At 39.0% G+C, this 26,132-nt stretch overlaps 1 protein-coding gene across 7 annotated transcripts; it reads right to left on the minus strand.

Annotated features, from left to right (window-relative positions):
- Positions 1-4,126: 4,126 nt before the first annotated feature.
- FBXO30 (F-box protein 30) lies at positions 4,127-20,856 on the minus strand. 7 transcript variants are annotated; one of them, XM_027454303.3, is made up of 4 exons: positions 20,596-20,856; positions 16,725-16,829; positions 7,966-10,054; positions 4,127-7,079 (listed from the first exon to the last, which is right to left on the minus strand). In XM_027454303.3, exons 3-4 carry the CDS (start codon positions 10,036-10,038, stop codon positions 6,876-6,878), a joined length of 2,277 nt encoding a protein of 758 aa, XP_027310104.1. In that variant the 5' UTR covers positions 10,039-10,054; positions 16,725-16,829; positions 20,596-20,856; the 3' UTR covers positions 4,127-6,875. The 7 variants fall into 7 exon arrangements, with proteins under 7 accessions (XP_027310104.1, XP_038031971.1, XP_021129411.1 ...); XM_038176043.2 differs by lacking the exon at positions 20,596-20,856 and adding an exon at positions 20,153-20,498; XM_021273736.4 differs by lacking the exon at positions 20,596-20,856 and adding an exon at positions 18,286-18,707.
- Between the last annotated feature and the right edge of the window lie 5,276 nt (positions 20,857-26,132).

Below are 26,132 nucleotides of genomic sequence, written 5' to 3' on the forward strand. Positions count from 1 at the left end.
TGGTTAACAGACCAAAAGAACTAGGTTTTTGTTGACATCTGTAGTCATGTGTGTAAAGACACACACACACCTCCCTTACTCCCAGAAAGACTGAGGAAGTTTTTCATAATCTCACTGTCCACTAGCTTGACACGTTACAAAGCATTTGCATATTCATCTTTGTAAGGCAAATCAACAGATAAATGTAACCAGGCACATCAGTCCTCAAGGTCAAACGCCTCTTCACAAACAGAGGGGGGGAAGAGGTAGTACCAATGTGCTTCATCTTGAGTGGAAAAGAAGATTTTGATATTGGTTGTTTGTTTGTGATATCCATCTGGTGCGTGTTCCAAATTACTTGAAATGCAAACACTCAAGTATATAGGCAATTAAGTATTCTGCATTTTTTGTTAAAACTTCCCTGTTAAGTAAAAAAGCATGTTTTTTTAATGAAACCTGGACAGCACTTAAAACTAAAAAGACATGAAGTACAAAACATTAAATAGGCAAGCACTGACATGAGGTAAGACTTGTAGGTTCAACATGACTCCTAGAAAACTGAAAAGTTTTAAGATGATGCAGATCACAGCTATCTACAAGAATTGCCCTTTTCCCTGATCTGCAGCTCAGGATTTAGAAGATTATCGTATTGCCCCTGAACTGTACAATAACCACCAGAATCTTAGCAATGATCCCCCTACAATCAGAAAGACCATCAATGGTGGTAGCATCTTGTACTTGAAATGGTCTCAGCCTATTACATACCTCTAAAAGCCTGGAGAGATTTTTCTCAGCTATTTGCATGCTTGAACTAGTCAAACAAAATAACAAGCAGTTGGATCAGCAATTCTGACATCATTTAAGCTTCACCTGAAGATCAAAGGGACAATAAAAAAATTAACACTGCCAATCACATAACCTTTGTAAAGAAAAAAAAATAGTAAAATGATGCACTTTCTTACCTACATGCAGATTTCATAGGAACAAAATAAAGAAATTGAGTTTTCTATTTACTTGCCAGGCTCTCCTACAAATGTTGATGAACACTTTTTATGAAGAAAAAGAAATCTAAAGAGAATTTCTATTTTCTAAATATTAAATATAAATGCTGCTGTGTTTAACCAAAATTACATCAGCTGAAAAATATGACTACAAGTTGCAACTGCAGTTAACTGAAGTCCAAGTCACAAGTCACTTAGACTGAACACGTTTTATAACAGAATACAGAAGCAATTTTGTGTTGTGTGTAATCCCATCTGCTGGGAAGTTAATCTTCCTGCATTGTTAAATCAAGAACAATCAAGCTGCATCAAAAACCATGTGCACAGTGAGATACCATATGAAATTCTTCTCGCTATATAAGTAAAGCCAGTTTGCTCAGACAAGGCATCCACTCTGCCCTTACTCTTGAAACAAAAAATGAAGCTGACAGCTGATGCTCATAAACAGCTGCCACAGTGCATAACAGCCGTAGTTTTACCTTAACCAAGGTTCAAATCTCATTAAGCGACCCATTATTTCCTGCCAAGGCCTCCAGAATGACATATTGAACACAACTATATAAACGTAATACTAAAGAGCACACAACACTCAAACAATTACACGGTATGTAACTATCAAATATTAACACTTCTGAGCAAAGTCCAACATATATTCATGCCAGGTCCTTGATTGCTCCTTTGCTAAACAGTCACATAATCAGATTAGTTTTGTCCTGCAGCCTACTGCTTTGTCAGGATGTTCACGTGAAAATACTAATGCAACCCAACTTTCACCTTGCTGAGCAGAATTCCCTCCCTTTAAATCACGAGAAGCTTAAAGATAGCTTTTTATTACATGTTTCCAAAAGTACCTTAGGAAAAAAAGGTAAATCTTAAGCAAAAAGCACGTATTATAACCTAGTTTTTGTGTTCCACTATTTTAATATTGTAAAATACTCAGTTCAATACTACATTATAACATTGTCAAACACAATCTTACTTATATTGATTTAATTAAAATTCATAATATTATATTTTAAACAATTTTAAAGATTATATTCATTTTCTGATTTTAATGAAAAACGTCAGCACAGTTTAGGATGAAACTAAGCTGACTAAACAGACCGCTGAAATAGCATTCAGAAAGAAATAACATTTTTCTGTTTGATTCTACAAATCTTGCTTTAGATGAACTGTACCTGAGGACATCCTAGGTTTTCGTTTGTTTGTTTCCTTCCGTGTTTTGCAATTAAAATCATACATGCTTGTTTTACATACATTTTTCCTGCGACTGGAGACTGTTACTAGGTCTGCTTACCTATGCTTACCTACCCCTGCATGTTACAGAATTTGGCTTGTCAGAATGGCAGTGGTGGGGACTTCTGCTGTCACAGTGCATCTAATGATCATTCAAAATGTTTTCTAAATGACCGGTCTATTAGCAAGTTATTAGCAAGTGAAAGTTATCAGTCTTTTTATTTTGCTTCTTCTACTTCCGAATACATTTTTTGTTCCCCTTTTCTGGGAAATACCGATGAAAGCAAGCAGATAAATTCTCTGTATCAGAAGGACCTTATTTTCCTACTATCCTTACTAAATATTGCCACTGACATAAGTATGTAGAACCTACACCAAACACGTACCTGCATTCAGTAGAGAGATCTGCACTCAACAGAGCAGATTGGGGAATACAGGCAGCACTTGGAGATAGCTTACAATTAAAGCATAATATAAGAGCTGAAGTAGCAGCAGGGTCACTCCTGCTAGCACAGAAAGACTGATAAATCATCAGTAAAACACAGCTGCACCATGCACAAACCCGAAACCCTCTGCACCCTCATAAACACAAGCCCTTAGGAAAGACCTTGTGCTGGGAATTGATGCCGTCACGACGTTAAGCCTATTTCTCCATTTGTTTTTCCTCTCCAGTTTGGATTACTGCTACAATATTCATCACATGCAGAACAGTCACACTATGAAAATCCCATTCTTCAAACTGTCTCTGCTTGACATAGTGTAACTCGTTTATACACACTGAGTGCTATTTCCTCTCCATGCTGTAAACAACCACTACATTTTGCTCATCTGAAGATGATCAAAGATGCCTGAACAGACTTTTTGACTGAAAAAAAAATTTTGAATCAGCTGATATTACAGCAAGCATCACACTCTTCACCTAATATAAGTCTTGATTTGGGAAAGTACACTCACCAGATAGGACCCAATGAAGACAGTTTTAGCAGTAGCAGACTTAGAAAAACAAGTTAAAACATCTGAAAGCCAGTAGCAGGCAAACTCTCTGGAATACTTGATGCGCTAAAAAAGTTAAAGCAAGACAATAACGATTTCCTTACATAGCAAAATATCTAAATGTAGTTAAAAGAGAGAAAAACAAAAGGCTAATGTGTGCCTTTGTTATGCTTGTTTAAAAAGTAAACTAGCCAAAAGTTTGTAATGGTGTTTTAAGTAAGCTGTATCATGCCACATTACTCAGCACAGTTTAGATTTATTTATTTTTTAAACTTTCAGATTTATGTAGTTCAGCTGCATTTTTATTTTTTAAGACCATCAGTATACTTATTCTAACAAATGGCAGGACAAGAGATCAGTTCCTGGACAGAGTCTTCCATTTTAGTGAGGTTTTGTTTTGTGTTTTGTCTTTCCACAAAGGATCTGAACTACAATTACTCTCTAAAAGCCACTCTGCATGTTTACTTCTGGATCATTTTAAGCAACAGCTTTCTACAGGAAAACTTTATCATGAGCCAAGAAACTGAAAATGTTCTTTGCAAACAGTCATTATACATGTATACTATCTTCATCAGATAATCTCTACAATTTATTATTAAGAAAAAAACCCACAAGCCTACAAGGTATGATAAGAGTCAGTGTTGCATAGTTTAACTGTGAAAGAAAATCTACACCACATAACAATGCGAGACAAAAGCAGCAGAAATGGGCCTACAAAGGAATGCCGGATCTTCATATTAAAGTGAACGTATCTTAATCACTTTCAAGTTATGCAATGTTGAAATGGTTGAAAATAGATTCCTTTATGCAATTTGATTTTTTCAAGTACTTACTGGAATCCTATAGACAGACATTAAGCACCATGCTTGGACACTGAAATGCTGGTGGTAAGCTTTAAAAAAAAAGAGTAGTCATACTAAAAGAGAAACTCCAAAAGTTTTATTAGGATTTTAACAGACATTGCAAAAAAAATATTGCATAATGATTGAAAACATAATATTTTAAACAAAGTAGCAATGTGGTATCAAGTAAAAGAAAGACTGGAACAGCTGTCTATGTATGCTGTAAGGAAGATGTACCAAGAAAGGGATACAACATTTTTAAAATTCAAGGGCAAATGTGAACAAGCCACATTTTGACTGACTGACTATACACTGTAGATGTTTTACAAACTGCATAGCAGTGTAAAGAAATGGTTTTATCCTAACTATACTGTATTCCTGCATTTGCAGCAGTTTACAAGGCAGAGATTTTGTTTACAACATCGATATTTTAATAGCTCTGGATTCTCATAAAAAATGGAACTAATTTAACAAAACAAAGCCTGTATCTACATTTGAAAACAAAAGTGCATGTATTGAGAAATAGTGTTATTTTCTTAAGAAGAACACTGAGTACTTAAAAAGTTCATTTTAATAGAGCAATAACAGAAACTTTAGATGTAGATCTGCACTGTGCTACAAGTGAGATTCTACTAACATCAGCTCCTATAACTGGATACCCTCTTTTCCTAAGGAACCAAGACACATGCCCACCTATCACTTATGGTTCTGGGTAGTTACAAAGAATGCCAAGTACCAAAACCACCACATTGCTGACTAAAAAAAGTATCAGTAACCCAAGACAGATGTTTTAAAGTAGATTTAGCTGTAAACTCGACCATAAACTCCTCAGCATCCAGGATCCTTCCAGTCACACAACTACTTTTAAACATTGGAGAGCAGCAGTGAGGAGCCATTAGAGCTAAAAGACAAGAACTGATGAACGCCTGTCTCCTGCCTTGTACTGAAGAATTTGTGGGTAATGAGCATTTCAATGAACTGTGAGAAAGGGGTGGTGTTTTTTTCTTTTTTTTTTTTTTTAATATTAATATAATTCCTACCTAAAACCCAGTTGGTTTTAGCCCCGTTTGTCCGATTTGTACACAAATCCAGATTCTTCTTTCCACATAACCGTGGTAACAGCTAAGAATTACCACAAATATTGTTAACTTCTCTAGACGGTTTATTCGTTTCCTCCCTCCAACCAAAAAAAAGAGAAAGTGTGGAAAGAGCACATCTAGTTTCAAGATCCAGGCAGAGCTTCTGTTTAAGCTCTTGTAATTTCAACTCATGGCACTAAAGGACTAATTTTTTTTTCTGGGCACCCTTAGCACTCTGGATAGAAGAAGGCAGTGAATGTTTAGCTGGACCAGACCCAGAATGGGAAATGCACAGATACCAAAGTTGTGAACTGCAGCCAGACTAGCCATAAACAACTGTCCAGTACAGAATTTACAAGTAATAAATTTAGCCATTTTTGTAAACATCTCCTCCTTACTAATCTCTTATTTTTTCCTATAATGGAAATACGTACTGTATTTCTTTGTTCCAAGCTCTGGTCTGTTTCTGTTTTAGCTTTGTGGCACAGTTGCTAAGTGCAACAAGCTAGAGACACCAACATTAATACAAACAAGTTGGAAAGTCAGTTCAAGTTATTACAGTTTTGCTATACCAGGGCATTTTTCATAACATGTATTCTCTATTCACAAATGCTTCGTAAGATCTTTTATTATGGAAGACTGGAAGCAAACTGAAGTTGTTCATTTAACGGATGTGGTTGAACATACATTTCTGATATGCCTTATGCAATTAACAAATGATGTCTCATCTTATGAAGATGATACATTTGATATACATACCAGTAATTTAAAATGCTCCTCAAAAAAAGCAGCATTTTTATAGACAAATTAACAGAAAAGGAGACAGTACATCTCACAATACCATAAAACAAGTAAAGCCCTTTCATTAGCTGCATTATAAATCCGTAACTGTTCATCACATAATTTGAATTTCTGACTGCTCAAGCAATTTAACCCTCAGCCAACTGCAGGACAAGGAGAAACATTTTAAATCAGATGTCATTGTAGGTGTGAGAATAAAAACTAGTATTCCATGTTTTTAGCTCTAAAAGTTTTGCTCCCAAAAGTGAAGTAACTGTTAATAGTCCAGAAGAAAAAAAATAATCATTTTTGACATGTCAAAATAAAGTTGTACTAAAAATTAAGCTGCTGTAAATTTGAGCTCACTTAGATCATTGCTAAAAAGTTAAAAAAAAAATTATTCTAGATCACCTTTTAACTAGGAATAGCACTAGAACACTGATTTCATGAGAAAAGACATGCTTAAATGCTGAGTGTTTGAGACATCTACTATAAAGTTTTTAATTCTTCATCGTCTTTCGAATATTTGGATTATAATTTGTTAAGAAAAATAGACCAAATACAGAAAATGTATTTGGTCAGGATTTTGTCTCACTACAGTTCAGTGATTCCTATCTAAATGTGCATACCATTTAGAGGCCATTTTTGAAATGTTATCAGTCAACAGCAACATGGGCACCAGTGAATAAGAAAACACACCTTAGGATTCCTTTTTTAAATTATATAAGTTAGATAAAACTACCCTGTCCAGCAAGTTCCAAATTTTTCAAACATTTAAGGCAACTTTCATTACTTTCCAGCTAAACAGAATTATAAAAAATAAATGTCACTTCAAACCTTATATACACAGTGACAGAGTAGATTTAGCTAGAAAGTATCTTTAGTACATTAATAAAGTGTCACATAATATTACCGAGGTTATATCAGGTGCTTGAGTGTATGTGCAATTGGAGTGGTTGCAATATTTAAAGTACAGGTTTCAAAACAGAGCGCAGTGAACGTCCTTCTTTAGTGAGTTCTCGTGTTACACACATACATGGCAGTGGAACAGCCTCCTCTCTTCTCTCTACAGCATTATAGCTACATTTCTTCAAGTGGTCAGCCATGCTTATGATGTCTGCAAACTTCCACTCATTCACAGTACAGAAAGCTGTACTGAACCGCCAAACCTAGAAAACAAGTTGTACATAGGCTCAACATCTTTTAAGATATTAGAACTCAGAGCAGAAAAATAAGTATTTGTGCTATACATTCAGGATAGGCTTTGGATCTACAACAACGTGACAAAAACAGGCAATTCTGTATTTTGGATAGTCTCAGGCTGACTCAGATTCCAAGTTAACTGAATACTGGGAAGAAAGGCAGGCTATATACATACATACATACAGATAGATATTTGTCTACAAAGTAGATGCTATCAGAAGGTAAATGACAAAGTATTACATGACCATCAATACTTGTCATGATGGTTACTTCATCAGAAAATAATCCATTTGTGAAACAATCATCTTCTGCAATTCCAAATGATTGCTGCAGATACTCTGCGCTTTGGAGGGGGAGCAGGATGCAGGAAGAATGAAAAACCTAACATATAAAGGTCACTTGAAGTTTAAATTTATTTATTTTACATATTTAAGGCATTCAATTTCATGGCAATGGATAGGATCTGAACAGTTGCACAAAAAAGGAAAAATTGCTTTAAACAGTATAAAGGCAAGAGATGCAAATTTTAGACAACTTTCTCACTGTCACAGAATATTTAATATTAATGAAAATGAAATAATAGCTAAAACCTCAAATTTTCCCAAGATTTTAAAATGTTAATTTCCACCAAATAAAAATTGAGCAGACACTACTACTTCTTGAAGGGTGTGGAAGACTCAACCAACCTGCTAGCCATTTTGGCTAATTGTTCTATTTGACAATGCATTTCTTGAAGGGGTATTATTTCAAAAATTAGTAAAAGCAATAGTGACGGGAAAATATTAAGAGAAAAAGCAGAAACATAACCAATTAAATATTTTTATTTCACCACTGAAAGAAAATATAACTTACCTTTTCTTTTATTTGCCAAGAGGAACTTCCATCTGGGTACTTTCTCTTCTCCCAAAGCAGTATCACCATTCCACGTGCTTGAAGCAAGCTTCCACACACATCTCTCATTAAACGTGACACTCTTGAAAGCTGACATAAACTAAAGCCATCTAGAAAACTAGCGATGTGCTGCAGAACCTCAAAAGGTAGACTACTCAAATGGTCATTGTGTAGTCCAATTAAGCAGCTTTTTGCTGGTTCTACTAATACTGTAGATATACAAGGCTGAACTCCAAATGACCGTAAGTGGCGGTCATGAATAATTTTTGCCCCTTGTGTTGAAGGACAAAACCTTCGTTGAGAATATGTACACCCATAATAGGCCAAGGGACACCTCTGCTCCATCCAGCCATTAAGGCCAGCATGAATGTCACCATGCACATTCTTAAAATGTGAAGAAAATTCATTCCTCCTAAACAACTGTCCACAAACAAATGTAAACATTGAACGCTGTTTTGTTTGGTATCTAGCCACATATTCTAATACCAAATCCAGTCCAAGGGTCTGGAATGGACTTGGATTTGAGAGCTGTGGGTTGGCATGATCACACGCAGAAGCTGAAGCTATTTCCCCCACCATTGTATTTGTGGCCAATATAGCTGATGGGAGAGAAAATGTTTGGGTCCCAAAGTCAACGTGATACACATCGACAGTGCGACTTTCCGATATTCCCCTACCTCCAGGAGAGTCTCCTAGGCAAAACAACAGAGCTGCGGTGATTAGATCAATCCCCTGAAGACCCATGGGATCTTCTGTTATCTCCAAATCTGATGTATCAACAGCTTTGTCTTCTTTTGGTGCTGACCAATAGTGATTAACGAGGAATTTGTATGATCGATGCCGCATAAGTGAAAATGCATCTACGTTTCTCAGTCTTTCCTGCTCCGCCTGTCTCTCTAAAATTTCTTCTTCATTAGCATGGGGAAGTAATATATGATTAACATTACCATTAACTAAATGATCAGCTGGTATTACTTCTTTAAGTTGTGCTGTTACAGGGAAGGAGCTGCAAGACTGCAATGCTTCATCATCACGAGACGCAGTGCATTCACCATTTGCTACACTGGATGGTTTTGAATTAGAAACCCCGAGATCTTCATTCTGGTCCGACACCTTTGAGCACTCGTTTTCTACATGAAAACCATTACACAAGAGTGAGGAGTTACTGAGGTTTAGATTTAAGTCATGATTTTGTACTACATCATAACAAATATCACTAGAACCATTTTGCTCCATTTGTGAATTTTGACTCAGGCTATCCAAGTCAACTCCCCCAGCTGCTCCTATGTTTTCTTCATCTGGATATTCATGATCAGCCTTATTATCCTGAATAACGCCATTAGAGGCTTGTTCTTTAATCTCAGCATCTTCTTTCATTTCATGTGAAGTGCAGAGCTTTGAATTTAACATGCTAATGTCCCTGGTTGCAGTGTTCAGGATATCCAGAGCAGCAGCTAAACTCCTCGTTGTTTCTACAGTAGCTTGATAAAGTGCACCATAGGACTCTTCATCTACAGGTATCAAGCCATTTGAACACACCGTATCTGGGGTGTTTGTTTTGACAGAGGATTGTTCTCTGGATTCCGACATCTGATCAGCTGCTTTTGACATCATAGTTGCTACTTTAAGTGATTCTAGTAACATGCGCTGGTCTTGAAGGGCTAAAGCCATATCTAGCTGCTCCACTTCATCAACGTCTTTACTCAGATTTTCGTAAGATTTTCGGTCTGCGTAACTGACTGGCCATCTATTCCACTCCATGGTGCAACAAACCACGCTTGCAGGACAAACTTCTAGATGATCAGCAATTTTATTACGGGCTACTATGAAGGGACATCCAAAGCCACTATTCAAGCAAGGCACTCTTTCAAGTGGACATAAAATGCGGTGTTCCTCAGCTTTACATGAATGAAAAACTGCTCCACAAACCAGCGGGCAGCCTATCAAATCACAGGAAATGCCAGGCTCTGGTCTGGTCATACAACGACGGCTGACACAGTTTACGCAGTGCGCATGTTGCTGATGTTCCTCCATGATTGTAAATCCAATTCTGAGTGAAGAAAAGGGAGACAAAAACACAGAATATTAACTCAATATTGTTAATATTTAACAACAGTTATTTGCAGTTTTGCATTCTTCAGGTATATGGAGAGAGATATATTAACACAACGTGAACTGATCAGAAGCCATTTTAACAGAACAAGTAGGTGATATTTCATCTTAAAGAAATGGTGTTTAAAACTTCTCCCAGAAATTTAAGGTAACACATTTGTATCGGAGTTCAATGCAGTCTATGCACATATTCACAAGATACCAAACATGCAGCTTGGAAAAAAACATTGTATAAACTTCTCTCGGGAAGAGCTCTTTACTCCTGCCTGTTCGAAATAGATGATTCAACTAAAAACAAAGCATGCTCATTGACTATGGCTTATTACCCCAAATCATAAACTACACAACTTACACTAGAAGGTGGCAAAGGAAGCCAGACTCACTCTCATTTGAGCTAGATCTCCAGATCCTTAAATTAAACAGAGGCATCCTATTGCCTGCTTGCTACCACCTATGCTTCCAGCACCCTCTTCATGCACTTCTCCTCAAGGCATGCATCTCAATCTCCATTTGTATCGTATTTTCTCACACACACAAATCTAACAGGCAGCAGTCCTTTATAACAGCTCTTCACTCTGTTTTTATTTCATCTATAGCCTGTAGCTCCTCCATAGTTTTTAGAGCAGTTTTTGATTAAATGTAGCAATTATACCACACAATTTATTTCTCTCAAAACCTTTACATCAAAACTATCCTGTCCAACACTGCCCCCGTATCTATATACCTCCAGTTCAATCCACAAAAGGAACTTTTGTTAATCCATCCTCTGACCTGCCCTAATTACAATACCAGCAGTTCAAAGTGTAAGGGTAACATGGCAACTTTACATAACTAGACCAAACAGCAATAAAAATCCAAATAAAATGTAATTGCATGATCTATCATAATATACTGATGCAAACAGAAACTCAATTCTTTGTTGTGGTAAGGGGGGAAAAAAAAAAAAAAAAAAAAAAAAAAAAAAAAAAAAAAAAAAAACTATAGCAAGTGTTACATTTTTGTACCATACTTCCAGAAGCTCTGGAACTCCTCAGCAGGTTAAGTGCAGGCCCACTCAAAGGACCAATCCTTCCTCCCCCTGGGCTCCAACAACCTCCCTTGCAGAAGTGATACCACTGGGTGATACCACAGTTCAGAGATACCAGAGTGATTTACATGGAGCCAAACCTCAGAAGACTGTTTCAAAAATACATTGCTCAACTCCATCTTTTCCTCACTACCTATACTCCAAAACAAAGTGTTGTTTTTTTTTTTAAAGAATAAAGTGCTTGCAGAATCAGATTAATAGAACAAAAACAGTTCCTTATTTTATTCTGTCTCATAAATGTACTCATGCAGTGTTGTAAGACTAAGCACTTCAGTTTTAATTTATTAGAACTTCTCAAATTAAAAATACTCTAAACTGTAAAAATAAAACTGATTAGTATTATTCCTTTTGTTAAAACTGAAGGTAAGAGGAAAGAAAACTGCCTTTCAGACACTCCACATTGATTTATTTAAAGCATTCAAATAGATTTTTATGCAATGCTTCACTCAGTTGTATTCTTTCAATGCTTTGAAATTCATGCCAACTTTAAGTACCAATCAGCCCTCATCCCTCCATCCCTCGTAATCTGGATAACTCAAATGTTTTAGCCACCCACTCTCCTGAACACTAACAAAGAAGCATATGTGCTTAGCAGGCAAAACACAGCTGAATTTTCCCCACCATACCTTAGTATTTGAGTAACAAATAAGTTGCTTCATCACACATTGTCAGGTGCATCAATCGCTGAACTCTGTGACTGACTGATCTGCTAAATGTTTTAGCAAAACCTTCTGGTGCACAACCCGCTTTAACCTTGCGTATTAAGTCAGGTGGCATCTACTGCAAAGAGCCAAGAAAAGTTCAGAAAAGAATCAAAAAATGGGAACTTACTGGACTGGGAAGGCAATTTAATTGGTAGTTCTTCTACCAAAGCCCTAATTTTAAGTCATTCCTGCCAAATACAGCAGCCTAACCGTTGCTAGACCAAAAAAAAACTTTTGGAATTTTTCATCAATGCTAAAACCAAATTCTAACTTTCCTGGAGTCAACAGGTGAGCAGAGATCAGAAGGAAACTCTCAGGTTGTGTGCGCGCTTTAAAGTGCTTGACACAAAATGGAAATAGCCTTGAAAAAGACAAATGCTGGTTGATAATGCAAAAACCTTCAAGAAGCCCTGCCCTAGCTTCATACGTCTAAACACAGTCATAAAACAAACAGTCAGGTAGCAGCAAGGCTTAATTTGATCAGTGACCCACAATTACATTTAAAATAAATAAATTAAAAAAAGATCTACTTTGCAAAAAGCTATGCCCCTGCTCATTTTAAGATGGCCAGAGCTGAGCCGTTCCTAGACCAGGAGGCAGGTTTGCCAGCTAGAGCACACCCCTGTGCTAGCTCTGAGTGCTGCCTTGCTTCTGGGCCAAAGCTGGCTCACGCTCAGACTGCTCAGAACGCAGTCAGAGCTCGTGTTTGCTGCACCATTTGTGTAGACATACCCTAAATTAGTCAACCATCATTAAATACTACCTTTAAATAGCCCATGTGAGCTTCCACAGAGGAACATTCTATTAAGACAGTAAAACATCCTCCTCCCTAGCACACTATCTTCGTCTGCAAGCCAGATTGTGAAACCCGAGTGGTGTGATTATACTGGCTTTTCTCAAGCTCCAAGGCTCCTTTCACACACAAATATTCATCGAAACTTAATCATCTTGTACAAGCAAATGAAACTTCAAAGCACAAGAAAAGGAGAGAGAATCTGGTAAACACATTAAATATCACTAACAGAGTGTATGAAGACCGTATCAGACACCAAAAGACCATGTTTTACCAATAGATGGATGCTAATTTAGATCTGTAACAGATGTTTGCAGTTGTTTGTTTCTTTATGAAGTGGTTATGCGTATGACCACAGAAATAGCTGAGATAACCTATCCTCTCACTTCTTTGTACATGCAAATGTAATTAGTCTCTAAAAAAGGAGGATATTACATGTTGTTTCCCTTAAAATTCAAATCCTTTGGCTCCTTAATTAAATGTATGATCTTTCTGGACATCAGTAGACCAGCAGCAGGACATTCACTAAAGTTTTGCATCCTGCACAAGCCTTCACAGCACCTACTGCAGAACTTTGATTTAGTCAGAATATCGTATTTATTTATAGCTTCTTATAGAGACCATACGCACACACACACAAATAAAATGTCCTTTTCATGCATTTTTCAATTTCAGTACCTGGCTTTCAAACTCAATTAATGTTTTGGGCATTAATGAGTTCTGGGACTTTCCATGAGGCTTTCAATATAATTCAATTACCAAAACATAAAGGAAAACCAAAGGAAAAAAATCAACCAAACTACCCTATCAAACTGGGTAAAACCTCATGAATGAGCATATTTATTTACCAACAAATAGTCACTTCTCACTCAATTTTGTAAGCTAACTTTGTGAACCACTGAACTTAGCACCGCCTTGATGCAATAAAAAGGGAAGACAAACAAGTTTTTTGATATAAAGAAGTCCAAAGCTTTTAAATTACTCTGATACTCAAAATCCTAGAAAAACACCTGTCATTAAAACACATACAGATAAGATTTACCGTCTATACCCCATTGTGTTCCTTGCCACAATTTGGTGAGAATACAGAAAGTCACATCAATGACTACAGCAAGAAGGAACAGCTGTCCTTTTCTGATAGCACAGTGTCAGCAACTAGGTTCAGTTCATATGAGATGCTTAAGTACACACACTTGACTGTTACTAGCAGAGAAACCTAAAAATACATCCAGTTCCAATGAGGTGACCACTGCTCTCAGAATTTGTGCAATCACTTGATGTTATTGTACATACTATACAGTCAGCTGACCAAATCAGCCAGAACATGCTTTGAAAATCTGTCATAATTAAAAGGATTAAAATTCCAGCTGCTACAGCCACATGATTTTCAGTTGCTGTTTTAACACAAACATTAAAATAGCATAATAAGAGTTTCAAACAGTCACTGCACAATACTTCAGCTGTGGGGGCTCTATCTCCTGTGCCACAAAGTGTGAGGATCTATACTCAGTGTTGCCAAACCCAAAGTCTGCTCACTTACTCTCCCCCTACATGAACTCTTTGGGACAAATAAGATAGGAAATCACAGCAACTATTCCCACAGTCATATGCTTTTCATTCACCAAACCTATAAAAGCTTAACTATCTTTGAACCCCTTCCCTCTATCAAATTTGACTAAGTAATAGTCCAACAGGTTCTTAAATTACTGGTTCTAGGAAGTAGAACAGAGGTACACAAGCAGTACTACAGGTTTAAACTCCTAGGAGCATCCAAATCCACCCACAAGCAGCCAAATACATGCAAACCATTCTAAAAAATTCCCTGTTGTTTTGGAGATCATACAAGACAACCCACTATTCCTGAACCTTCCATCTTTTACCCAGGTCTGTGGCTAAAAGAGTAGGTAAGTCTGGTAAGATGTGGAATCTGCATTTCAGAGAGTAAAGTGCCAAGTGAAATGGAGATAAAAGATATTAAATAAGAAAGAGGAAGAAAGCAATATAAAAAAGAGCTTTAGAATATTATCCTAGAATTTGTAGTACTATAGATAACTACTGAAAAAAGTATTTTATCGTTCTATATCCTACCATGCAAGGGAGAAGTACGTCATTAATCCTGACTAATAAATCTAACTACAAAATATGTTACCTTCTTGAAGACTGAGAATTGTGCAAGCTTTTCTTCTCACAGCTACCTTGTACAAAATGTGTAACAATTTTCCTATCTACAAAACAGCCGCATTACCTTTGTTATGCAGGTCATGCTCACTTTTTTTTTTTTTTGTGGGTGTTTTTTTTGTTCTTGGTTAGCTTTAGGATTTGATGAATATTTTTTTGTTTTGTTTTTTTTTGGGGGGGAGGAGGGAAAAAGGATGTATTGGTTTTCAAATAACCAATGGATAACATGAACTAGGGGTTCAGCAAGATCTCTTCTGATGCCATTTCAGTCAGGGGAATAGCAGTTGCCACCACTACTCGTTGCCATTCCTGCTTGAGGTGAGCAACAAAAGGCAGCTCTGACTAACCACCAAGACTCCATAAAGGCTAAGGTTAAATAGCCCCATTCTCAGGCTTCTCCAAAAACAGTACAGCCTTTATCTTCATCTTAGGGAGCTGGGTGCCTCAAATCTTACTCTAAATGTCTCTCTACAGCAACAATGGACAGCAGAGCAAAGTTAATCTAACGCTACACCAATTTCCAACTACATTTTCAAGTGGCAAATTCAGAAGCACAACAATAGACATTACAAACTGCTAGTTCCTCGCTTGACTAACATGACTAACGTGACAAATTTAGAAGGTATGTACCTCTGCTGCACAGGTAACAGAGTAGTACATGTGGCCATCTTATAAAGTCTTATATATGGGGCAATAGTTCTTTTTATTGTTTTTCTGATGTCAGAGAAATTCCTGACATGGACTTTATGAACCCTTATATTTCTTCAAACTGGTTTACATCACAGACACTTTCAGGAAGTAAAGTTCTTTCAGATGCCACACTTAAAACATCAACCTTATGGGATACAAATACTTCTGATTATTTTGTTAATCAGTGAATACATAACAAGAAGCTTCAATTACTAAAGCTGAAACTACTTGACAAGTAGGATGTTCCTTTCACCATTATCATCATAGGCTATGGCAATTTACACATATTACACAAAGGAGGTACCGAAAGGTCAGGCTCAAAACATGGCTTCTAATTGCAAGGAAAAACACAGGGCATACATATTCCTGCAAGATCCTAGTTTTATCAAGAGATCATCTAGGATCAAAGGAACAAGCAAAACCTTGGTATGTACTAACTGCTTTGTGAAGCATAATTTAGTTACCCATCTACCTCAAAAAAAAAAAAAAAAAAAAAAACTAAAGCAAATAGTAGTGAGCATTAGAACTATAAAAAAATTGCAACTTCTTACATGCCAACCTTACCTTAAAAAGAAGAGCTTTTCCACATCTACACCTCCTCCCCACCTCACCTCCCCAAAACCCCACATCCTATTAAAGGAGCTGACCTGTATTTTTCATTCTTTTGAATAACACTTTAGGAGTTTCTTTTAGCTTAACTGCAACCCATCTTCCTCTCACTCATAGAATTCAGTGAGGTATGTCCTCCCAAATCATTGCAGACAGAAAATAGATCTAAATGGGGAAAAATCCCAAAAGAAAGCAATACACTGCTTTGACTGAAGTGGACCCACCAATGATGCCTCATGTGTTTGGATTACTTCCAGTGTACAACCAATGCTGTGACAGAATGATCCAACACTTTCCCTATTGCTAACAATCTCCAAGAATGTTGAAAATCAAACCCTGAACTACTAAGTTTCTCCTTAGAGTACTTTTGTGACAGATCTGCCATGCTTTCTTTTAATCCTACACAGTCCCCAAAGAAGTCACCAAGAGGCCTCAATGTGCCTTTGGCCTCACACTGTCACAGGACAACAAGCTGGTCACTGTCACAGGACAACAGCACCAGGACCAGCTACGCTTGTGGCATGGCTCGGGCACAAAAGCACTCTACCTGTTCGGCTGGTGACAGGGCAGACTCAGCTAGAGAGCCAGTAGATCTCATGTGTAAGGGACTTCTGTACTTGAGCTCAGCGCGACCCCTGGACTGCTGCTGACTCTGCAAGAAACAAGATCAGAAACACATTTTGATTTCTGGTGTACAAATTACTTGCTGTATGTACAATCTTCTGAACAGGTCACCTGCTTATACTATTTGGAGCTACAAGTCGTGAAATATTTTGAACTTTTTAGGAAAAAAAATAAACATGTTTTTAATAGACTTTACAACTGCAATGTGAGTTCTGTCATTCTAGCTTTCAGTTAGCTGTTAGTCACACTAGACTGTTACTCACATTTAAGGCTAGACAAAACTTTTAAAAGTTATTACGACAACCTGCTTCACTTTATTATTTGGTTTGGCTCACCAGAAACCTTTTAAGAAAAGTATGCATGAAACTTAAATTAAAGACTGCAACAGCTGGAGAACTAAGAAAAAAAAAGATATTCAAAGTTGCATTATTTTATAAGCTGCATTTTATTCTAGTTAAAATTTGTCCAGCTTCAGTCTTAATGTCTTATGTCTTCAGACAATTCATTAAACAGTTGCTTAATATTAGAAAGCTCTTTACTGTAACAGGATTATTCCATGTGTTCATATTCATTAATTATTGTTAAAACTTAGAGATGGAACAGAGGTTATATACTCAAAGAAATTATGTTATCCTTGTCCCCAGACATCATCTTACAAATCCTACAGAAAACCAGAAAAGAAAACAAGCCATTTCTGAGAAATCAGAACCTAAACTACTGCGAACAAATAATGCAATCCGTATTACAGTAGGTAGTTTCAGCCACCCAAAAGAAGCCAAAAATAAATCCTTCTTCTTAAATAATATTTTAATTCATACATGTTGCCGCAGAATTCCTGACCTCTGTATGTTTACAGAGATCTGGCCAAAAATCTTTGTTAATATACTACTTCAAGTCTTACTACACAAGTTGAACCAGTTCCCATAGCAAAGTAAGAAAGCAAGTTTAAGGTAAATGGAACGTGAATACAACTGCTCTCCAAGAAGACAAACTGAAATGCAGATGTAATGTACTCTGCATGTATAAGGGTGGTTTTTTTCCTCTTAAAAACATATTCTTGTTAGTAGCACAGAGCCTGACTGGTGTACAGCAAGAGTATTTAGTACAAAAAAGTTTTAACAGGCACCTCCACTGCATCAGATAATACCAAAGTACAATGATGGGGGCTGTCCTAAAAGAGTTTGAAATTTTTAAAGTAGAACAAATAGAATCGGAGAAAAAGATCAGAGAAGGTATTAGGAACTTTAAACTATTCCATTTCCAGTTACTTAATTTTGTTATAAAGTGAAAGACTTTTATCATGCCTATTTGACTTTTCCCTCTTCTAAACCACTTGCTTTTAAAAGCAATGTAAAGAATACAAAATACCCAATTTCAAAAACATAAAGAAACAAAACAACAACAAAACAACCCAACACTATTTTCTAAACAGAACAAAAACTCACCTATCTCAAATAGTTGATGACAAGAAGTCAGGAACGTACCTCGTAAGTAACGCACTACACCAGCTCTTTCAATGTTTTTAACTTGAATGAAGAACTGGAAAACACAGCTCTGCACTGCAAGTTTGTGCAGGGTTTGTGGACGTACAGTGAGTCACCAATCTCTGATCTCTAATATAATTTAGACTGCCTTCTCCAAATGTCAGCGGGCACGAAGCTATTACTTTTTCCACAGACTCCAGTTGAACATTCCCATCCAAATACATTCCATGGCCGATGACAATAGTGACTCAGCTAAAACAAGTTTTTGTAAGAGCATTACAGCTATGAAAATACTGCACACTCCTAGAAAGATCCTATTTGCAAAGAATCTGTCACTCCAACACACTTCTCTACCCCACAGGATTTTTGGAAAACTACCATTTCTACTAGAGATACTTCTAAATATACAAACACAAAGTGTAAACTTCAAAAAAAACAAGCATCACATCACTCACCTTCCGGCACCTATGTAAGTATGCCTGAACCAGGTATCGCTACCCAACAACCAGCCTGAACCGATAACTTCAGTTTTATACAAAGAGCTGGAAACACGCCAGTTAGAGTTTTACCTCACTGTACCTCTTGTTCTCGTGGCTTAAATTTGCACCCATCGGGGTTTCATTGTGATTTCACACTAAGAGTTCAGATCAACGTTTGACGTGTGGTCTACTCAATTCAATATTCTACAGATTGTAAAGGTTCGCAGCAGAGTATTTTAGATTCAAGTGGCATTAACAGATAATAATGAAATTAGAAAAAAAAAGGCAGACCAAATGTCACCTCAAAAACTATTAAAAACAGTATCTTGCAAAGTCAAGATCTAGAGCTCCCCTTCCATTTTAATTGCCTTGGCCCGTTTTAGAGCAGTTTATATTACAAGATTTTTTAGTCTTTATCCTTCATTCAATATTGAGTCTAGATAGTGCACAGACACTTAAAGCTTACGTAGGATTCCTCTGTAACTCTCATTTAATTTTAAACTCTCCCGTAACTATTTGTGGTCTTTTCGGGAATACTTAAACTAACCATCTCACCTACAAAAAATTCAAGTTATGTTTACTCTCATTATACAGATAAGGAAATTGAAAGAGAATTGTCACCAGTACAATGATCACCAGACACATGATTCTCTGGCTCTCATCTCTATACCACCGGATCTCATCGCCAGAGACAAACAGCATTTGCTTCATTTGAGACGGAGCTCGCCAAAGAATCAGGTCTATCAGTATGAAAGAAATTATGCCCTTTTTTAAAATTATTATTACTATTATTGTTTAGTTCAACTGGATTGAATACAAAAGCATATGTTTGTTACCAATCTGAAATCCACAGCAGCTGCAGGAGTTGACTCAAAGACAAACATTCATGTGCTTAACAAAGGTGCTGGGAAAAGCCCTTTGGGACACAGGTCACAAACTGGATTGCTTACGAACACGCAGAAATCTTGCCCAGAAAGTTTCCAACCAGGTACTGCTAGTTAGACTCAGCACCTATTTTTTCCCATTAAATGTCTAACATCAAAGTAGGAGGCATGAGCAATACAACCCAAACGTAAGAAATTAATTGAGTAAGAGAATAATTTAGTACCAAACAGAAAGAACATCCACGAAGCAAAGACACTGCTGCTGCATAGTCTTTGCCCATTCTGATGGGATTTGCTTATTTTCTAACCCCTTCCAATGCCAGAAAAGAATGAGATGGACACTCCATGAAGCCTCAGCGAGCAATACAACCCCAATTCACCCTCTGAATCCCATTTCTTGTCTCAGTGAAGCTGGACCAGTGCGGAAAGGCATACACATAGGCATTTAGAAGACAGACTAAGGTTGGCAGCGCATTTTTCAGATTTACACCTTCACCTGCTTACCAACCGCGGCTGTTTCAGTAACATTTCTGCACTTCCAGGAGAGAGGCAGCCCGCAGCCGCGGTTACCCGACACCCTGCTCCCCCCGCATCGCCAGGGGCTGCGCGAAGCTCGCCCCCCAGACCCCACGCCAGGCTGCAGGGCAGCCCCGACCCCCCGCGGGCCGCTACAAAGGACGGGGAGGCAGGCGCCCTTCCTCCAGCGGCAGGGCGAGCGGAGCACGGCGCCGCCGCGGCCGCGCAGGCCCGGCGCAGAGCGGGGCAGCTCCCCCAGCACGGCCGGCAGCGACGCGAGGCTGAGGAGCGGCTCCCAGCCCCCTCGGGCTGCCGCTGCCCGCCCGAGGCCCGCGCCCCCCCCCCCAGCGCTCCCACCCCGGGGCTCGCTCCCGGCGGCCGCAGGCCCTCAGCGGGGCCGGGCTCGTCCCCCCCCGGCTGCCGCGGCTCACCCGTGCCCGTCGCTCGCCGGGCGGGCGGCAGGGAGGGAGGGAGGGAGGGAGCGGCGCCTCCCGCGCCCTCGCTGCGCGCCCCCGTCCCCCGCCGGCCTTCCTCTCGCCGCCCTGCCCTGCCCTGCCCTGGCCCAGCCGGGCTCCCCCGCGCGGCCCCGCTGCCGGCCGCGCCCCCCAACGGACACGCGCGCGCGCGGCCGCGGGGCGGGGAGGCGGGCGGGCGGGCGCGGCCCCGAGGGGCGGAATGCCCGGATGTCGCGCGCGCGCGCTCCCGCGCCCCCCTCCTCTCCCCTCCTCCACCACCACCATGCCCCGGCTCCTCTCGCGCGGCGGGGGCGTTGCTAAGGGCGGGAGGGGCCTTGGCGGCGCCGCCCCGGTGACGCCTCGCAGCCTGAGGGCTGTCGGAGCGCCCTTGGGCGAAATGTTTTGTTTTGTTCTGTTCTGTTTTGTTTTGTTTTGCTGTATTTTCCTAGAAACCCGCGCCGCCTCCCACAGGCGCAGGGTGCCGGGCCGGCCTGGGAAGGATCCGTCCTTCGGAGGGTGGAGGGAGGCTGGCTGCTGGGGGGGCTGTGGGCGGGTGGGGGTTAGGGCTTCAGGGGTCTGACGGTCGGAGTGCTGTTTATAAATTAAAAATAAAATGTTTTTTTGAGTGCATATAGTGTGTCTGCTTCTGGTACTAGGAGAAAAGCCATTTTTATTCACAACATACACATTCCCCCCCCCCCCCCTCAAAAAAAATAATAAAATAATACTAATGAAAGCATACACAGAAAATACAGATATATTAGTTTGGCAACTCACAAGAAGTAGCTTTGCTTTTGCCTCAAGCTTCCAGTTAAATACCTTGTTTGCCTTCTCTCAGCTTCCAGGCTGTATATTCCCACGTCATGCACATAGACTTATGTTTAAGAGCCAGCCAACGTGGAAGATTGTTGAAATCTCTTGGGTTTTAACACAGCTTTAGTGGGGAGTAAATAAACGAAGCGGCTGTTACAGGTTTGGACATTCAGAATCTAAAAAAAAATAAATAAATAAATTCCTTTTTGCTATGCTGAAAACAAGAGAACATGGAAGACAGATGTAAGTCATCACTTCAGTGTTAGGCACGTAAGAGAAAACCTAAGATGACCTCAATAGGAGGCATCATTGCCAGCGCTTCCTTTAATAAGCACTCTTGGGTTTGCCTCACCCTTATACTACAGCCTTGATCTTCCTTGATCCTGAGGACAGGCCATTTTTTTTTTCCTTTATAGATTTGATTACAGGATCAGGACATAGGCATCTAGCCATGTGAGCTCCAGAAGATGGTAGGGATTGGCTCTGTGACTCACAGAAGCCAAACAAAATAATTTCATCTTCTCAGCAGGCAATTAAACAAATTGCTGGGCAGAATCCTTGTAGGCAGCCACTGTTTTTCACAACTGCTGCTTATTGGTAATGTCTTCAGTGGAACAGGTGAAGTTTGCTTTGCTGCTGCTTCTCACCACGGTGGAGTGTATAGTCTGCGGCTGACAGACCAACCTGCAGCAACAGTATTAATTACAGAGGGTGTTGTGGAGCTTTTGTCTCTGATGGACTGCATGCTGGAACCAGGCTTCTATGACAGAAGTGGGACTTTTTTTTAATTTTAATTGTTTCTTTTGAGTGAGGAGAATGAACTTCTGTGGCTTAGACTTCTCTCATGACTCAGCTGAATCTCACCTGGTCATTCAAGGAAGAGTCTCCTACTTCTCTCATGCTTTAGTGCATAGGCCTTCTCACTGTCCTTGAGCTATCTCTTTCTGCCATACTTGATGACCATCGTTGTTCTCATGAGCTGCAATTTGAGGTAATAGGGCAAGTTAGTTAGAATCACACAATTTGGCTTAGTACCACTGCCCTACAAGCCAGAAGGTCTTTGAGGATTCAGTGGGTGAACAACTGTAGAGGCTATTTTCTTCTGGCTTAAGTCCAAAATGAATGAAACTTCATTCTGGTTACTCATGCATGGAAAATGAATATCTGTATATCTGGTTCGGTATTGGTCTGTACATGACACTGTTGCTGAAGTCAGCGGAAGAGGGAAGTGTAAGCCGATTCTTGCAGCAGCGTAATTCAGTTCTCTCCCCTAGGCTGAAGCAAAGCCTGTACCAAATGCCAAGGCAGTTGCTGAGGTGTGCAGACAGTCTCCTGTAAGCTGCCAACGGTACATGAAATAAACCAGATTTGTTCCCGAGGTTATAAAAAGAGTGATCTGTTTGCTGACACACTTTCTAATCAAGGTGAATAATTTAAGCACTTTCTAGTTTCAAATCCTAACAAATCACAGTTGTTTTTCACTGACAACTATTTGTCTCTGGAAGTTCTTTCTAAATGGAGTTACAGGAAAAAAAAAGAAAAGAAAAAAAAAGGGAAAGAAAAAAAAAGATTGTTTCCAAAATGCATTTGCAAGTAGATCTACTGATGCTTGAACATTCATATTTAGCAGTGTGTAAAAATAAACAGCTGAGATCTGCCCACAAAGCCTCTATGTAATTTGCACTGCACAGCTTTGAGAGCAGAATGTTTCCAAACAACAGAGACCTCAAAAGAAGTTTTTTCTACCTCCTGGGTTTGTATTTTCAGCTTAGGCCCATCAAGAGATTTGATATTTACTTTAATACCTTTGTGATTATGCATTTCCAAGCAAAGCCTCTTCTCTTTAACAAGGCAGCCCTTCTATCATTAAAAAACCTATAAACTTGAAGTGTCATAGGAATTCAGGTTCTCTTTTGAAAAGATTTCACAACAGTAAAAGTTACACTTTTAGATCTTCCGGCATATGGATTATAAGAGAATGAGCTAGAGAAGCTCTTGTGAATTTGGGGGTTTGGAGTTGTTTTGCATTATTCCATCTTCAATATGGGAAGGGTTTTTTTTGGTAGGATAGTCTAAACTCTCATCCGGTCAGATGTCTCGATTTCAGCATAATTACCCGCCTGGTTACAGCCAGGGAAGCTGTGGTGGGTGGGTACCGCGTGTGTTTGGTGGGAATGTTTGGTACTCTGGCCCAGGTACTGGGCTATAAATACCTTCAAGTCGGTTTAGTTTTAATCACATCAGACTGGACTCCTTTTGTTGGCTGTAGACTTATGAACAAGCAAGATAGAAAGGATCAGTGCTTTTTCAGAGTGGAAAAATCCTCTGCTGTTGCATGGAAATCTTTTTTTTTTGTTCAAGACAAAAGTGAAAACTTTCAGATGATGGTTGTGTTTGGAGTACTTTTTCATAGGTTAAACAAAAATCACTGTATGATTATTATTAAATTACACTGTTTATAGTGTGTAGTATAAATTACACTGTTTATATTTCAGCTATTCTTAGTAAACTACACAGGTCAGAAAGTAAACAAAATATTGAAACAGTTCTCTGACACCTTCAACTATGTGAAAATAAAAACCATAAGTTTCTGCAAAACAAGGCTTAATTAGATCTTCTTGTGATTCTCTCTCATGATAATTTAGACTGAATTCTGGAAGACATTACAGAGAAATCAGCCGATCATTAAGCTATTTCCAAATTGTGAAAATATGTTATTGTCTGCTGTGCTGGCAGAAAAGGAGATTGTCTTTTTAGGTGAAAGAAAAGTTTTCCAAAGATTCCAGCCATGATTAAAACTGCCATCAGTGCTCCTCCAAGGACTAAGGTTTCAGTTGTAAGAACTTTCCTTTTATCTGGAGAGAAAACAAATGCAAGGTTTACAGAGGAGTGTCTTCCAATGAAATCTAACTAATAATGTATTATCTTAGGACAAACCATGTTTCCCCATTTCAAAAGCATTTATAAAAGAACATTTTTCAAGCAAAACGTCAGCTCCAAAACAATGTGTACTAGTCCATTCAACCTGGATAAAGAATACTCCCCCGGAGACTATGAGGAAATCAGCTAATGATGTAAGATGTGAATTTCTGCAAACATTATTTATTACTTACCACATTCTCTTAAATTTTGCTTTTACTTTCAGTTGTTATTCAGGCAGGCAGATTAGAGGGGGGCTGTTAAAGGAGCTAAAGGACAGTGCCATTCTTCTAAATAAAAGATACCCGGCACACTTTTGTTCTATACATGTGCAGGGTACAGTCATCTGGGATATGATGCTGCCTCTTCAGCTCAGGGGTTGCTTTTGTGGGGAGGAGGCAGTTTTCAGCTCCATGGGTCTCTCGTTTCATAGGGACTTCATCCTCCATCACTCATCTGGGAGGACGAATCGGTCTCCAACCTGATGGGAAGACTCCACCATGAGGCGTTGCATCTCCCATTATGGGTGGCAGCTGAGCTAGACAGCGCTTTCAGACAGAATGCTTCCTTAAGTTACCCAACAGTGGAACAACAGGGAACCTTATGGAGCAGTGGCTGATTTTTGGAAGCAGGTAGTGCTGGGGCCTCAGACTCCACATTTGCAAGAAGCTCTGTGAAAGGCCAAGATTTACATGGGCACCTCTCTGAGCTTGAAACAAGTTTGGCCTGGAAGCCGCAGAGCTCAGGAGGATCGTTGTACCTCCTGAGTGTAATAGCACAAAATACGTTTTTAGTGGACATGGAGTTCCAGATCAAACAAAAAGAATAATGATATAATACCTATATCCAATGTAATTATCTTTTGGACTAGCAAGTTCTTTATATAGCTGCACTTCAGCAATATTTATCTGGCAATATTTTTATTTATTGCATATGTTTTGGGATATTCTTATCATACATTTTTTCCATACTGCACAACTTTTCTGTTTTCTTTGATTCTCAGCTGCATCATTTGCATCATAAATAAAGATGTGATATGAGATATTCTGCATTTTATAAGTAAAACAGAAGTTAGCTAGCCTTGACTCAGATGATTAATTCTGAAAACTTTGCAAGATTGAATTAGCCTCTGGTACTTTTCCATTCTTTTAAGTTTTCCCTCACAAAATTGAATTGATAAATGACATGTAATGTTTATCTGAGGGGAAAAAGAGCTCACTTGTTTATCTGAGGGTCAAGTGACAGAACTACATCAGGTGATTGAACTTGGGAGTACCACAGAGGGCTGCAAGGGGAAGCAAACTACTGCTTGTTGTGCAGCCCTGTAGCTTATTTCTGGCTTTGGCAGCATCACGATAGGGAAGAAGGAGCAGACAGAACTGGAATGCAATTACAGTCGGTGGGTCCCCCAGCAAACTGTCAACAATATGTATCACAAAACTTCTAGCTTCAGTTTTGATCACCGTTTATGCACAGGAAGGCATGGTAGTTCCCAATCATTAGGACTGATCAGGAAGCAATATTCATTAGTCATTACAAAAATATCTGGCTGCGTTGTGTCCGTACGTGCTAATCCAAAAGAGTTCACTGGCAAAGAAATCACACTCCTTCATGATGTGCATGAGTACATTTAAGTTTTTTACAATAGATTTCAACTTTAATCTCCTTAGTGATAATCACACTTCAAAGCAGTGTCACTTCCTTTCATCTTTTTTATTTTTTAACCTTAAAAACATACAGGTGAGTTGTACCAGGCTGTCTAAAACATTACATTTTAAATG

This window comes from Anas platyrhynchos, chromosome 3, assembly GCF_047663525.1.
Source record: "Anas platyrhynchos isolate ZD024472 breed Pekin duck chromosome 3, IASCAAS_PekinDuck_T2T, whole genome shotgun sequence".
In the NCBI taxonomy this organism is placed as follows: domain Eukaryota; kingdom Metazoa; phylum Chordata; class Aves; order Anseriformes; family Anatidae; genus Anas; species Anas platyrhynchos.

Coding starts and splice junctions, on each gene's coding strand:
- FBXO30 (XM_021273733.3), bottom strand. Junction 7,080..7,965: donor CTTGGCAAATAAAAGAAAAG/GTAAGTTATATT, acceptor CTTGTTTTCTAG/GTTTGGCGGTTCAGTACAGC.